Below are 15,824 nucleotides of genomic sequence, written 5' to 3'. Positions count from 1 at the left end.
AATACCTTAACCAATAATAATAATAATAATAATGATAATAATAATAATTATTATTATTATTACTGTTATTATTATTATATAACATTCTGTACTAAACCAAAAATACAAATTACAAAAATAATAAAATATAATTCGCCTCTCCTTCTTCTATCTACCAAACGTTGCAGTTTACATTCCCTCAGCTGATTCTCATAACCAACATTATATACTCCTGAAACCATCATTATCCATCTCTGTACTCTTGCCACAGTTAACTGATCTCCTTCAAATCCTGGGGATAAAATTTGAGAACAATAGTCCAAGTGTGTTCTGATTAGGGCTTTATACAATGGAATGACAACTCTGTTATCTCTACAGGTCAGCGTCCTTCTTTGTATTGCAGCAAACCCTGAATTTCAGATTTCTATCAATCATCACCCCCCCCCCCCCCAAATCTCTTATCTCCCCTACTTCCTCCAGTACAGCTCCTCCAAAAAGAGTATGCAGCCTCCCATCGATGTATTCCAAACTTCACATTTTGCTGCATTAAACCCTATAGTCCCATTTATTAGCCCATCTGTCCAGTTTACTCAAATCCTCTTGCAGGGCTGCCACATCTACACTATTACTAATAACCCTTTCAGCTACACATCATCTGCAAACAGATGATGAAATTCACTGACAGTGTCATTGATATAAAAGTTAAACAATATTAAGAATGAAAAAGTGAAAAAAATAAGAAATTATAGTACTCTTGCCTAAATACTATAAAATATATGTCATTTTTATTAGAGGTGATAAAAAGTAAAGTGATACAAAATTATTGTACCGAATTGTACACGTGGCTAATAGAATTGTAAAGTTTCATTGTTCATAAGATTACAATGTAGATGCATATAATTTATATGAAAGTAATTGTATACCGAAATGTACACATGTATATAATGTAAATAAATAGATATGAATACTAAAGTTAAAAAAATAATAATACTTTCCTATATTTTACAATGTTACATCAGTGATCACAAAAAAACAATGATACCATATTTACTCGAATATAGCTCACATTTTTTTCTCAAAATTACAGCTAAAAATTCGTGGTGCGAGATATATGCAGGGGTTTTCAGAAACTAAAGTTTTCAGGAAAAAACTGAAAATGGGTATGACTTACCAAGAATCTCCTATTCATTATTGCTATGTTCATCCTCGAGAGCTGTTTCCTTGTGTGCCAAAATCATTTATCCAAATAGTGTCATCTTGAACAATCAAGATGTTCAAGCAATGAACTTGAGCAATGAACAATCCTTCATGAATGACTAATGAGAAGTGCAACAGAGTGCAAAACAGACAGCAATGGTAGGCCAGTAGAGATAGAGCAGCTATGAAGATGTGCATATGATTGGTACAGTATTAACAAAAGATCACACCCAATGTCAAAGGCAAGCTGACAATTGTTGAGTTGAAATGCTAATTCTCTACAACCGAATTCCATAATATCTGCAACTGCCATAACAACATTCACTAATACGTGTGTTGAGGCTTAAGTGCTGTGAAGAATTCATGTTAGAGGTTTAATGGAATATTAACAGCACTGAGAAAGGATTAAAACTAATTTTAATACTTCCAATATTTCGTCTCCGTCACAGAGACATCTTCAGGAATTACAAAAACTTTTTGTAACAACACACACACAAATACAATACAAAGTGAAACTAAAGTCCTATCTAGTTGGTGCGCCCTCTATGGACATTTGCAGGTGGCCTGGGACATAAAGAGGGATCTCTGATAATTAAAGTTTCCCAAATTTTGGGAAGTTTAATGCAACCGTATTTGTTGTTTATTATTTTAACGGTATAATAGAACACAGAAACTAAGTAAATAATTAATTTATTAACTTGATGCTGATATTTCGCTGGTATTATAACCAGCATCTTCAGAGCACAAAAACACTGTTTGTCACAATACGCGAGACTAAAACAACATGGTGTACATTAACAAAATTGTAGCAGCAACACAAAGACTAGAGTCCTGATTTTGGCGCCCTCTATCTGGAAAAAAAAAAAAAAAAAAACGCTATCATATATTGCTAGAGTCCTAGAAAAGTGCTAGTTTTTCCTTAATATGACTGTCTCCCAGATCTTCGGCAAGTTAATACAGCCATATTTGTTGAGATTTGGGGTGTGTTTTAGGGCTTCTGTCGCCTCTAAGAACAATCTCTCTGATTTATATGGGTTTCTGTGTAGTACTTCTGTGTTTTTCCAGTTGATCCTGTGTGCAGGGGTATCCAGAGCATGGTCTGCTAGGCCCGACTTCCCATAATGATATTTCCGGACGTATCGTTTATGTTCGCTGATGCGGATATTCACAGTTCTTCCTGTTTGACCGTAGTAGGCTTGATTGCATGAGCAGGGTACTTGGTAGACTCCTGGATGTGATAAAGGAGGAATGCTGTCCTTGGGTGAGCGGATGAGGGTGGCTAATTTGCTACATGGTCTGAATGTAGTGCGTAGTTTATGTTTAATGAGAATTCTTGAGATCTTTTCGGATGTGCCTTTAATGTAAGGGATGGTGACTGTTTTGTTGTAGTTCTCTGTGGTGGATGGTGGGAGGGGTTTCTTAGGAGTGTTTATCACATCCAGGAGTCTACCAAGTACCCTGCTCATGCAATCAAGCCTACTACGGTCAAACAGGAAGAACTGTGAATATCCGCATCAGCGAACATAAACGATACGTCCGGAAATATCATTATGGGAAGTCGGGCCTAGCAGACCATGCTCTGGATACCCCTGCACACAGGATCAACTGGAAAAACACAAAGGTACTACACAGAAACCCATATAAATCAGAGAGATTGTTCTTAGAGGCGACAGAAGCCCTAAAACACACCCCAAATCTCAACAAATATGGCTGTATTAACTTGCCGAAGATCTGGGAGACAGTCATATTAAGGAAAAACTAGCACTTTTCTAGGACTCTAGCAACATATGATAGCGTTTTTTTTTTTTTTTTTTTTTTTTTTCCAGATAGAGGGCGCCAAAATCAGGACTCTAGTCTTTGTGTTGCTGCTACAATTTTGTTAATGTACACCATGTTGTTTTAGTCTCGCGTATTGTGACAAACAGTGTTTTTGTGCTCTGAAGATGCTGGTTATAATACCAGCGAAATATCAGCATCAAGTTAATAAATTAATTATTTACTTAGTTTCTGTGTTCTATTATACCGTTAAAATAATATGCAACCGTATTTGTTTAAATTAGGTTGATTCCTAAGTGCAGATGCAAAGAATAGTCTTTCTTTTTTGAATTTACTATGGTGGAGCATGGTAGTTTTTTTTCCAGGAGATTCTGTGGGATGTATCCAAAACATGGTCTGCAAGGCCAGACTGACCATAATCGTGTTTGCAGATGTAAGAACTGTGTTCTTCTAACCAGATGGATACTGACCTGCCTGTTTGTCCGAAGTAGACAAGTTTACAGGAACAAGGTACTCTATATACACCAGGCACTGAAAGAGGAGGGAGCTGGTCTTAGTGGAGCGGATAAGGGTAGCAAGTTTATGGTGGGGCTTAAAAGCTGTATGGAGGTTGTACTTTTTTAATGATCTGGCTATTTTTTCTGAAGTACCACGGATGTAAGGAATAGTGATGGCATTTCTGAAGTCCTTCTGAAGAGATGGTCTGGGAATGGAGAAGGACTTGATTATTTTTTTAATTTTGTAGTCATAGCCATTGGAAAGGAAGGTGTTGTGTATGTGTTTAAGTTAGGTTGGCAGGACAGTTTTACTGGAACAAAGATTGTGGACCCTATTGGTCAGAGTTTTAATAATGCTATATTGCTGGGAGGGTGTGGTGGTGGGAGAGTTTGTGAATGTATCTACCTGTATGAGTAGGTTTTCTATATACAGAGAAAGAAAGGTTACCATTAGGAAAGCATGATACTAAGGTGTCTAGGAAGGGTAAACTATTGTTATTTTCCTTTTCCATCGTAAACTGGATTCTTGGATGTAGACTATTGAGGTAACTGAGGAAGGAATCTAATGTGTCTGGGCCATGAGGCCAAATAGAGAACACATCATCTACATATCTTAGCAAGATAGAAGGTTTTAGAGGGGAAGAGTTAATGGCTCATTTTTCAATTTTTTTTTTTTTTATTTTGTCTCAGTACCTTATTCAGTGATACAATAAAACTACTTGTTTTTCTTGCGTCTGCAGTATACTGGCTGTTGGAGAAGACGTTGTTTACTGCGGGGAAAGCAAGTTACTACTGCCCCGATGTGAATGTGTTTAAACTTTTTTTTCATGTGCAAGATATATGCGAAACTTTTTTAATTTCTTTTTTCATAAAGACAAATCAGGGTGTGAGTTATACGTGAGGGCAAGTTATGTTTGAGTAAATACGTTATGTGCATGCAGGAACTAACACTGGGCAAATGAGGCTGAAGGAGGCAACCAAAGCTAGGCCTAGAGTCCAAAACAGTACTCCAGTGGGCTAAATTCGGTGGTCTAGACCGTTGGGCTGAAGATCTGAGAATGAGCTCAAATTTTGGGTGTTCTCATGCACCCAAATTTGTTGTAGTATGGAATTCTCAGGACCGAGGTGGATTAGAAGAATAGCTTCGCATATTTGTATTTGTTGCAGTGTAATAGAATGGCCTTTGAAAATTAGAATGTGTACCCGCTTTCTACTCAAAATCATCAGTTATGCAAATTGCCACAAGTTAATTAACTAAGAAAAGGACAACATCCACTACCCCCACTATGGCCACTCAGGACCTGCTGACCATGCCTTGGACACTCACCAGAGAATATCCTGGAAAAGGTCACTCTATTATACAGCAGCAAATACAAATATGAGAGGCTATTCCTTGATCTGCCTTAGCCCTGAGAAACTTTCTGAACCTCGACAAATTTCGGTGCATGAGACTGCCCAAATTTTTGGAAAGAACTCATCCTTAGATCTTCAACCCAATGGCCAAAACCACCCAATTTAGTCCAGTAGGGCAGTGGTGGCAAACCTTTTTATTTCCGCATGCCAAAATTTTACAAATCGAGTTGCTGATGTGCCGGCACGTGCCAAAAATTTACAAATCAAGTTGCTGATGTGCCTGGCACATTAGCAACTAATTAATAAAACACCAATTAATTATACAACACCAATTAATTTATTAACATTAATTAATACAAAATTAATTGCAGTATTTTATTGAGACAAGTTTAAAAATTAATATAGAATTTCATAATAATGAACACATAATTTGACATACACATTATCGTATACAAATCAATATTAACCTATTATCAATTCATCATCATCATCATCATCATCAAATTCCTGCCATGTACCCTCAAGGGGTGTACAGGATATAATAGTACTACATGAAAAAAATTACATCATTACTAACTTCCTATCTACAATTTTCCTCCAAATCAGTCTGTTACTTGTCAAGATGCCAACATTATCAGATCTTATATTTCTATCGTCTAAGGCACTTTGTACTGTATCAATCCACCTATATCTTGGTCTTCCTCTGGGTCGTTTTGCTGCCAACCTGGCAGAGAACACTTGTTTTGCTAATCTTTCTTTGCCCATTCTGTTTAAGTGACCATACCACCTGAGAAGATTAGCTCTGCTAACGCATTCCTGGATGCTGACAATGTCAAGTTCTTTCCTAATATCCTCGTTTTTAATATGATATTGCCATTGATGCCATCTGTTCATGCCTATAATCTTTCTCAGGACTCTAATATCTGTGGTCTCTAGTCTTTGGTCAAGTGTTTTACTTCTGACCCAGCTCTCAGATCCACAAGTTAACACTGGTTTGAACACTGTCTTGTATATACAGCTAATTTAGTGTTCTGACTAATTTCTCTCTTATTCCATATGAATTCATTCAATTGATTTCCCACCATACCAGCTTTGCTGATTCTGTTGTCTATTTCTATATTTAATTTACCATCTTAACTAAAAATCTAGCCAAAGTAGCTGAAATGTTTTACTTGTTCCACAGGTTCTCCATTCACAACACAGTTGACATTTTCAATGATTCTGCCTATTTTCATTGTCTTTGTCTTTTTATTGCTGAACTTCATACCATATCTATTACAACAGTTATTCAATTTAGTCAGAGAATCTTGCAGACTTGTAGCAGATTTATTTAGAAGTATAACATCATCCGCATAAAGCAAAGAGCTGACATTAACATCTCCAATTTTGATATCATGTTTAATACCACTTTCCTTCATAATGTGATCCATATAGATAATGAATAACAGAGAGGATCACACCAGATTTAACATTAAACCATCTTCCTGTACTTCCTTCAATTCTAACTGCTGACTTACAACTCAAATAAAGACTAAGTATTGCTTGATATAATGCCCCATTGACACCATATAACTGTAGCGTATTCTCTCTTGGCATATAATTTCTTGGCATTTTTAATTTAAAGTTCACCACTACTTAAACATAGTTTTAATTTTGTTGTAAATTAATTTTCCACTGTTTTATCCATATACACTAAGGATGGTGTGTGATACATAACTGAAATATCTGTAATTTATATTTTTAGTAAAATATATTTACTTGTTAAGTGTCAGTTTCTTTATTTTAATATATAAAACATGCATATTCAAACAGTACAATTAGAAGTTTTTAAACTAGCAACTCAGGGGATCTAAACCTAATAATATTTAAATAAACATTTGAAAATAAAATTCTGTCTATAAAAAGCTTTTTTCTAATTTATATATTTGTATACCATAAAAAGGATTATTTCATGTGCATTTATTAATAGAAAGCATTTACATTCTGTAAAACTGTTATTACTTTTATATTTCAGATATAACTTGTGAAGACATATTGGAGTTATCTTGTGGCCCCCTGAGGGTCCATGCACCACAGGATGAGAAATGCTGATACAGAAGAAAATTAGGAGTACTAAATTTCACTTACTTCCATTCTTTTTTCTTTAGTATCTTACCCAGCAACATTTCTGCCCTATAAATATCAAAAATATGAAAGTAATGATTGAAAACATTATTTTATGAAATAATAATAGAAACTATTGATATTGATAAGACATCAAATGCTAATGACAGAGTAACATTAATAGTGAAAAGGTGAGAGTAGCATTTCAACTGTCAGTGGACAGAAGGCTCATAATTAATTAAAAAACAATCATTTTATTATCAACTATAATATGAATAAGTTGTAACTGGGCTTCGGGGAGGGGGAATGGGAGAACTGAAGCACAACTACAGGTACACCTGCAAGTTTTAACTTCCAATCAGTAATTCAGGTACAGTGAACATGAAAATAACAACTAATTTTCTCTATTATGTAAAATTCTTCACATAATAGAGAAATAAAATAAGAAATATTCATGACTTATTTTTCACGGTATTAACAACACCACAAACACTTTTAACAACAAAGATGTTTTATTAACGCTTATATTTTGCTGATTTTCAACTCAGCATCATCAGAGCACAACACACATGTAAACGCGACAGTGAGTGAGTGAAACAATATAATTGCAAAAGACAAAAGATCTAAAGTCCTATTTTTGGCGCCCTCTAACGAAAAAAAACAAAAAAAACACAGCAGTTATCCAGGAGTTTTTCTTAGGATAACCGTCTCTCTCAAATTTTTTGCAAATTAATGCAACCATATTTGTTAAGGTTGGGAGAATTCTTCAAAGCCATTGCTGACTCAAAAAATAATCTTTCAGATCTATAACAACTCCTAAATAGCACATTCGTTTTCCTCCATCTAATCCTGTGTGAAGGAGTGTCCAAAGCGTGTTCTGCCAGTCCCGACTTGCCATAGTAATAGTAGCGAATGTATCTTTCACGTTCTTCCACTGATCTTCCTGTTTGCCCATAATAGGCCAAATCACAGTCACACGGAACTTCATACACTCCTGGGTGTGCTAAAGGGTGAAGTTTATCCTTAGGAGAGCGGATCAGAGTTGCCAGCTTGACATGAGGTTTGAAAGTGGTGCGAAGGCCATGTTTCAACAATACTTTGGCTATCTTTTCCGATGTACCTCTGATATAGGGAATAGAAATGGTCATGTTGTATTCTTGTGTATTAGGGGAGGGCAGAGTAATGGGCCTATGTAGTATTTTATCTATTTTGTAGGGATTGTAGCCGTTGGCTAAGAACGTATAGCGCAGGTATTGGAGTTCAGTGGTCAGAGCTGTATCGTTAGAACAAATGGCTCTGGCTCTGTGTGTAAGTGTTTTTAAAATGCCGTACTGTTGGACCGGATGATGATGTGATTGTTTATGTAGGTATCTTCCTGCATAAACAATCACATCATCATCCAGTAATTTTCAGACTTTTTTCTTTATGATGAAATTATAATGAAAGTAGATACCCCATTCTACTTTCATCATAATTTCTAGTTTAGGAATTTGTTTGGGCATGACGGCAAAGTTATGTCCTAGACTGAGAGCGTTCTTGACTTCTTCAGTGAGTGTTTCAGATGATAGGTTTACGACCACGTGGTCTCGTCGAAGTTGCGGTCGGGACTTCGTATGCTGGCGTTGTTGTAGGAGTTCAAATTTCTTTAGGTGTTAGCTTTTTACTTTTGTGAATTCTTTTTTTGCTGCAACTTCGGAGATGTGTTGTAGGACAGTCCATATTTCAGAATTTAACACGTTTATTAGTTCTTGTTGAAAGTATGATGAAAGTAGAACGGGGTATCCACGATCTTCCGCCAGCAATGGCCAACAACGTGCGACTAGATATAGCTAGTATTATAAACAAGGCCAAGTCTCCAAAAAGCAATATGCCACGTCCCTAAAAAAGTTATATAATAATAAAAATATTATTATTACAAAAGCTGATAAAGGAAATGCAACAGTTATCATGAATAAAGAAGAGTATAACAGAAAAATGCAAGATCTCATATGTGACAGTTCCACGTATCAAATTATACATCGAGACCCTACGATGTCTCAAAAGAAAAAAGTCCGAAAATTACTGAAAAAAGTGACATCATGGCCCAAAGAAATCATCAGGAAAATAAAACCGATTCATGTTAAACCACCCCGTATTTATGGATTACCAAAAATCCACAAAACTAATATTCCCCTTTGCCCCATAGTTGATAGCATAGATAGTCCCACATATATAAACTGGCCCGGCATTTAGCCAAGTCGCTTGCCCCCCCCCCCCCCCCTTTACTGGCAACTCCTCTACTTTTGTAAAAAATTCGATCTATTTCCAAACACTGGTTAAAAATCTAATCCTAAAAGATTCAGACATAATGGTTAGTTTCGATGTCACCTCCTTATTTACCAATGTACCACTTATAGACACTCTTGATTTAATCAAGTCTAAATTTCCCCCAGATATTTTTGAATTATTTCAATTTACCATGAATGCAGGTTACTTTACATGGGGGTGGGGGAATTCTACAAACAGATTAATGGTACTGCTATGGGTTCTCCTCCCCGTTAGCAAATTTTTACATGGAACACTTTGAAAACAAAGTACACAGCTACATACAAGCCACAAGTGTGGTTACGCTATGTAGATGATGTGTTTGCCATCTGGTCCCATGGACAAGACACTTTGGATGCTTTTGTCACCTACCTAAACAGCCAACACCCCAAAATTCACTTCACAATAGAAAAAGAATCAAATAACTGTTTACCATTTCTTGACACATTAGTCACCTGCCTTTCAGATGGTGCACTATCTTTTTCTATTTACAGAAAGCCTACACACACAGGAAGATACCTACATAAACAATCACATCATCATCCAGTCCAACAGTACGGCATTTTAAAAACACTTATACACAGAGCCTAGCCATTTGTTCTAACGATACAGCTCTGACCACTGAACTCCAATACCTGTGCCATACGTTCTTAGCCAACGGCTACAATCCCTACAAAATAGATAAAATACTACATAGGCCCATTACTCTGCCCTCCCCTAATACACAAGAATACAACATGACCATTTCTATTCCCTATATCAGAGGTACATCGGAAAAGATAGCCAAAGTATTGTTGAAACATGGCCTTCGCACCACTTTCAAACCTCATGTCAAGCTGGCAACTCTGATCCGCTCTCCTAAGGATAAACTTCACCCTTTAGCACACCCAGGAGTGTGACTGTGATTTGGCCTATTATGGGCAAACAGGAAGATCAGTGGAAGAACATGAAAGATACATTCGCTACTATTACTATGGCAAGTCGGGACTGGCAGACCATGCTTTGGACACTCCTTCACACAGGATTAGATGGAGGAAAACGAATGTGCTATTTAGGAGTCGTTATAGATCTGAAAGATTATTTTTTGAGTCAGCAATGGCTTTGAAGAATTCTCCCAACCTTAACAAATATGGTTGCATTAATTTGCCAAAAATTTGAGAGAGACGGTTATCCTAAGAAAAACTCCTGGATAACTGCTGTTTTTTTTTTTTTTTTTTTTTTCGTTAGAGGGTGCCAAAAATAGGACTTTAGATCTTTTGTCTTTTGCAATTATATTGTTTCACTCACTCACTGTCGCGTTTACATGTGTGTTGTGCTCTGATGATGCTGAGTTGAAAATCAGTGAAATATAAGCGTTAATAAAACATCTTTGTTGTTAAAAGTGTTTGTGGTGTTGTTAATACCGTGAAAAATGAGTCATGAATAACCATCAACACCTAAGCTTATCTGTTAGATAAAATAAGAAATAATGGCCAATAAAAGAATATATATATATATTCTTTTATATATTAAAATGATTTTTATTAGGTTATTTATATTCTGTAGTGGGTAATTATTATTATTATTATTATTATTATTTGTCACCTCCAGGGAATCCAAAGACTCATCAAGGGAGGGCATCTACTCTACAAGTCTGCTTCCACCACTCACAATCCACCAATTGACCGCAACTACATGAACACCATCTACCGCCAACTGCCACCACTATTTTTTCCACAGACAATCACAAACGTCCATGCCCACAGTGGGATTCGAACCCGCTGCCTCTTGACTGGAGAGCAGACACGCTAACTACTCGGCCAGCCAGGCTGGCTAGAAAATAAAGTAAGAAAATAAACAAATAAATAACAAAAGAGCCATATATTCTATCTAGAAGTGTGGTGAATGAAAAGGTACACAAAAATTTGCTTTACAGTAGAGGAAAGGGAGGGAGGGAAGAGTGAATGAGGCTTTGGGAGCAGGATTAAGTGAGGAAAAAAAAGAAAGCTGCAGTGGTAATGGAAACAGATAATTTGTTTGGACAGAAGGAAAATGAGAATGGATACTAGGAGCTTAGTGAGGACAGTTAACGATAACAGTGTGGTAGTTAAAGGTAAGTTAGAATGTTGTCCTGGTCTGGATAAGGGTGGAATTATATAAGAGTAATGGACGGCATTTAAATGGATATGTTGTGAATCAACTGGAAATGATATTGCTGAAGGAAGAATAATGGCAGAGATGAGCATTGATTAGACAAAACAGGAAAGTAAGACAGGAGAGACTGAAGAAGTATTTGAGAATGGAGTGGTGATTATTGAAAGAGTGGAGAAATGAGAGAACAAGAATGCAACACAGACAAGAAAATGGGGTGTGAAGTAGCGGTGAACAGGGAGACACTGCATGAGAAGGGGGGGGATGCTGAAGTAGTAGTACTAGTAGTAGTAGTAGTAGTAGTAGTAGTAGTAGTAAGGGTGTGTGTGTGTATAGAAGAAGCAGACAACAAGGGAATGAGATGTTCTTGGATGAAAAGGAAGAAAGAATTTGAATGAAGAAAATTACAGAATATTTGATGGTAGAGAAGAATGACCAAGGACAGGTTAGAGAAGTCATATCTGCGAAGTGACATGGTCAACTGGTTAGAACTAGGAATGAATTACATTTTTGAATGTTAAGAATATAAGGGAAAAAACATAAAGAATTGTTGCAGTGAGTGAGTTAATTCAAAAACTGTGGAATAAATGTGACAGTGGTTGAATGAGAATGATAACCTAACGGGAACAGAGATGGAGAAGTATGATATTTTTCATGATAATAAGAAAGACAAGAAGTGCACGTGTGTGTGGGGGGGGATGCGATTGATGATAACAGATTATTTTTCAACAGGAAAAAATAATTGCAGTGGTTTTAGTGAAGTATGGTGTGAGGTGGGGATGATCCGAAAGAAATATTTAGTTGAATGTTACTATAGGCTTGGAGGGTGGTGACATGAAAATGTATATGAAAACTGATCCAGAAAAGAAGAAACAGGCAATCATTATGATTGATTTTCATTGTAATAATGAGAAATGGCATCTATGGGACAAAGTGAGTGAATTTTAGATTTGGATTAGATTTTAGATTTAGTTTCAGATTTGGTCATAGCATCAGAAGAGCTGATTATAACTGGCATTTCTGCCTTGGTTGGAGAGAGGGATCATGTGATTTTGAGTTGGAAGATGAATAGACATGCAGGAGTATCAAAGAGAAAGGAATGTATATGGAATTATACGGCAGCTGATTATAAGAGTCTTAGATATCAACTTGGGACAGTTCCATGGCAGAAGGAATTAGAAGGGTGAGATATCATTAGTGCTTGGGGACTTATGAAGAAATATTTATTAGCAGCAATATTAAGCTGTATACTTGTATACTATGAGTGAAGAAGAGCAAGCAATTCTGGTGTGAAGTGGACAACAAACAATATCAAACAGGAACTGCAGGTAAAAAATGGTTATGGAAAAGATATAAGGAGAGGGGGCAGAGAGTAGATGCTTGAAGAATATAAGACTCAGGCCAGGACAGCCACTAGTATGATAAGCAAGGGAAAACTGGAATAGGAGAAAAGACCAGCCCTGAGATCCAAAGAAAATTGTAAGGAATTTCTTTGCTATGTGGCCAATAGGAGAAGAACGATTGTGGAAGAATGACATTGTTGGATAAAAATGGGAATAGAGTGACTGGTGCAAAGGACATAGTGGAGTTGTCCAATGAACACTTTACTGGGATATTTCATCCTGGAAAAGTATTTTTAACACTAGAGGGATAGAAATTTGAGGTTTAGAAACAAGAAGAGTGTGTGTGTCAAATACTGAGTACTCTGGATAAAGCAATGCCACAGGATAGAATTTTGCCACTGGTTTTGAGAGAATAAAGGAATAAGGCAAGTTAAAGGGAGTCAGGTCAAGGGAGCTGTCAGTTCAGCACTGACAGCTCCCTTGACTGGCTTTTCAATGAAAGTCTGGCCAAGGGAAACGTGCCCAAGGAGCGGACAGAAGGTAAGATAGTGGCATTGCATAAGTGTGGTAGTAGACTAGCAGTGTCTAATTATAGACCAGTTTGTGTGTCATCAGTAGTTGTTAAGATATTGGAGAAATTAGTGAGGGATCATTTACAACATTGGGCAGATGATGGTAATGTTATCTGGAAGAGTCAACATGGATTTGTTAAGAGGTGCTCTTGCTTTAGTAACATGATTGCCTTTTAAAATAAAGTGACAAGCGTGGTTGATGAGGGAAAGGCATATTCTGCCATTTTTATTTATTTTTTATTTTACAAAGGCATTTGACAGGTTACCACATGATAAGCTGATATTTAAGTTGTAGCACATGGGTTTAGATGTCAGGTTAGTGAACTGGATTCAGGATTGGATGTCTAATAGGTATCAGAGAGTTGTGTATGGGGCAGCAATATCAAGAAGGCAGAAGGTTACACATGGGGTCCCACATGGCTCAGTACTGAGATCTCTATTGTTTAACCTTTATATCAATGACATTGTCAGTGGATATTCAGTTGTTTGCAGATGATGTGAAACTAGGAAGGGTCATTTGTAATAGTGCAGATGTGGCATCACCGCAAAGGATTTGAATAACTATACAGATGTGTAAATGAATTGGGACTTCATTTTAATGCAGCAAAATGTAAAGTCTTGAAGTCTAGGATGGGAGGCTGCATACACTGTTGGAGGAATTGTACTGGAGGAAGTGGGGGGAGGCAAGGGATCTGGGTGGGGGTGATGATTGGTAGAAACCTGAAATTCAGGGAACATATTGCAAAGGTGTGATGGTAACCCAGAGAATTGCTGCAATACTTAGAAGGACGCTGACCTGCAGAGATAAAAGAGTTGTCATTCCATTGTATAAAGCCCTAATCAGACCACACTTGGACAATTGTTCTCAAAGTTTGTCCCCAGGTTTTGAAGGGGATAAACTAACCATGAAAAGATTGCAGAGGCAGATAACAAAGATGATATCAGGACAGTATAATGTTAGTTATGAAGATAGGCTCAGGGAATGTGGACTGCAGAGTTTTGTAGATAGAAGGAGTTGTGATATGATTGAGACTTTTAAACTGTTGAGAGGTAGTTACAGAGTTGACACTGGGGAGCTCTTTCGTTTAGTGAAAGAAAGTTGTAAGAAACAGGATGTGGAGTGGTTTCATTGCATGGGGGGGTTGTTGAACAGCAAAATGCATTGCCTCATACACCGGTGAGAGTATAAACAGTCGATGAGTTCAAGGAGTGGTATGATAGCCGGTGTTTTCTAGGACAGGCCTCCCTTGATGAGTCATGTGACTTAACGGAGGTCTGAGTCATAATAATAATAATTTCTTTAGTTTATGAGGAACATCTACCTTTAAACAGCATGATGGAGATGACATGAGAATCAAGAATATTGAATTCGATCTCATGAGATATTACTATTTTAAATGGGATGTCAAATCTCTCTCTCTCTCTCTCTCTCTCTCTATATATATATATATATATATATGTTAAAGATACCAAGCTATTTTAAACCTGGTTTTACTCCATTTCCCAAGTAAGCAAACATACAAACAAGTCAAGTTTGCACCTGTAAGTGTTGCAAGTCTAGCTGACCCTGCACGTAGTGCAAGACCTAGGCAACTCATGGTAAAAAGTAGAATAAGCTCTCATCACTAATCTTAATATTTACATATACTTTCTACACACACACATATACAGGGTGTTCGGGATAAATTTGACATATTTATAATTAATTATATTTTTCCGTAAGTTACATGTATTAACACACACTTCTCTTCATTTAAAAGGTTGGACCCTTCTTCATTCATATACAAGATGTCAGAAAGGATGGATAGCTGGAACCCACCTGAATCATGGAAGAGAATAACTTGTATCATGATGATTCGTGCCGGCCATCAAAATAAGGATATTTCGACTGCTGCCCAATGCTCCCTGAATACAGTAAAAACAATCAGGCATGAACTAGAGACTTGCAATGGTGACTACGAGGATGTAGCAAGAAGAAAGATCCCTAGCAGACGATCTGATTGCGTTCGTACAGCAGAATTCCTCGCAAATCTGCAGGAACAGGTGTTGAAGATCCCTGGCATTGGAATTCGGGCTTTGTCACGTGAAATGAATGTTGCAGCCTCTACTATGAAGCTTGCACTCAATGAAGACCTCCGCTACTACTCATACAAGCGCCGCAAAGGTCAGCTGCTTACAGAAAAGGCCCGTGAAAAACGTTTGATAAACGCGAAGAAACTTCTAAGCAAAGTGAAACATCCTGCGGAACCACAAACAATCTGGTTCTTTTCCGATGAGAAAAACTTTTGCCAGGATCAAAAACACAACACGCAGAATAACAGATGGCTTGCATACAGTACAAAGGACATTCCTCGTGTAATGCAGACTAAATTTCCCCAAACTGTGATGGTTTTCGGATGTGTATCCTCTGAAGGCAATGTGATGCCTCCGCATTTTTTCCAAGAGGGCCTCAGGTTGACTTCAGATGGCTACGTGGAGTTGCTAAACACTGTAGTCAAGCCCTGGATAACAAGGGTAGCCAATGGTAGGCCGTATGTATGGCAGCAGGATTCGGCCCCTTGCCACACCTC

General features: G+C 37.2%; 1 protein-coding gene across 1 annotated transcript in view; it reads right to left on the bottom strand.

Moving 5' to 3' along the window:
• LOC150105358 (voltage-gated potassium channel subunit beta-2-like) overlaps nucleotides 1-15,824 on the bottom strand; it is a 740,084-nt gene that overhangs the window by 463,859 nt on the left and 260,401 nt on the right. Inside the window, exon 7 of the mRNA XM_090393939.1 lies at nucleotides 6,930-6,974. Within this exon, the coding sequence (XP_090250065.1) occupies nucleotides 6,930-6,974 (45 nt within the window). The remainder of the gene's footprint in view (nucleotides 1-6,929; nucleotides 6,975-15,824) is intronic.

The sequence above is a fragment of the Typopeltis vanoorti genome, chromosome 6 (assembly GCF_054136105.1).
Source record: "Typopeltis vanoorti isolate ZY-2024b chromosome 6, IOZ_Tvanoo_1.0, whole genome shotgun sequence".
Classification (NCBI taxonomy): domain Eukaryota; kingdom Metazoa; phylum Arthropoda; class Arachnida; order Uropygi; family Thelyphonidae; genus Typopeltis; species Typopeltis vanoorti.
This window is presented reverse-complemented; position numbering and strand designations above follow the sequence as displayed.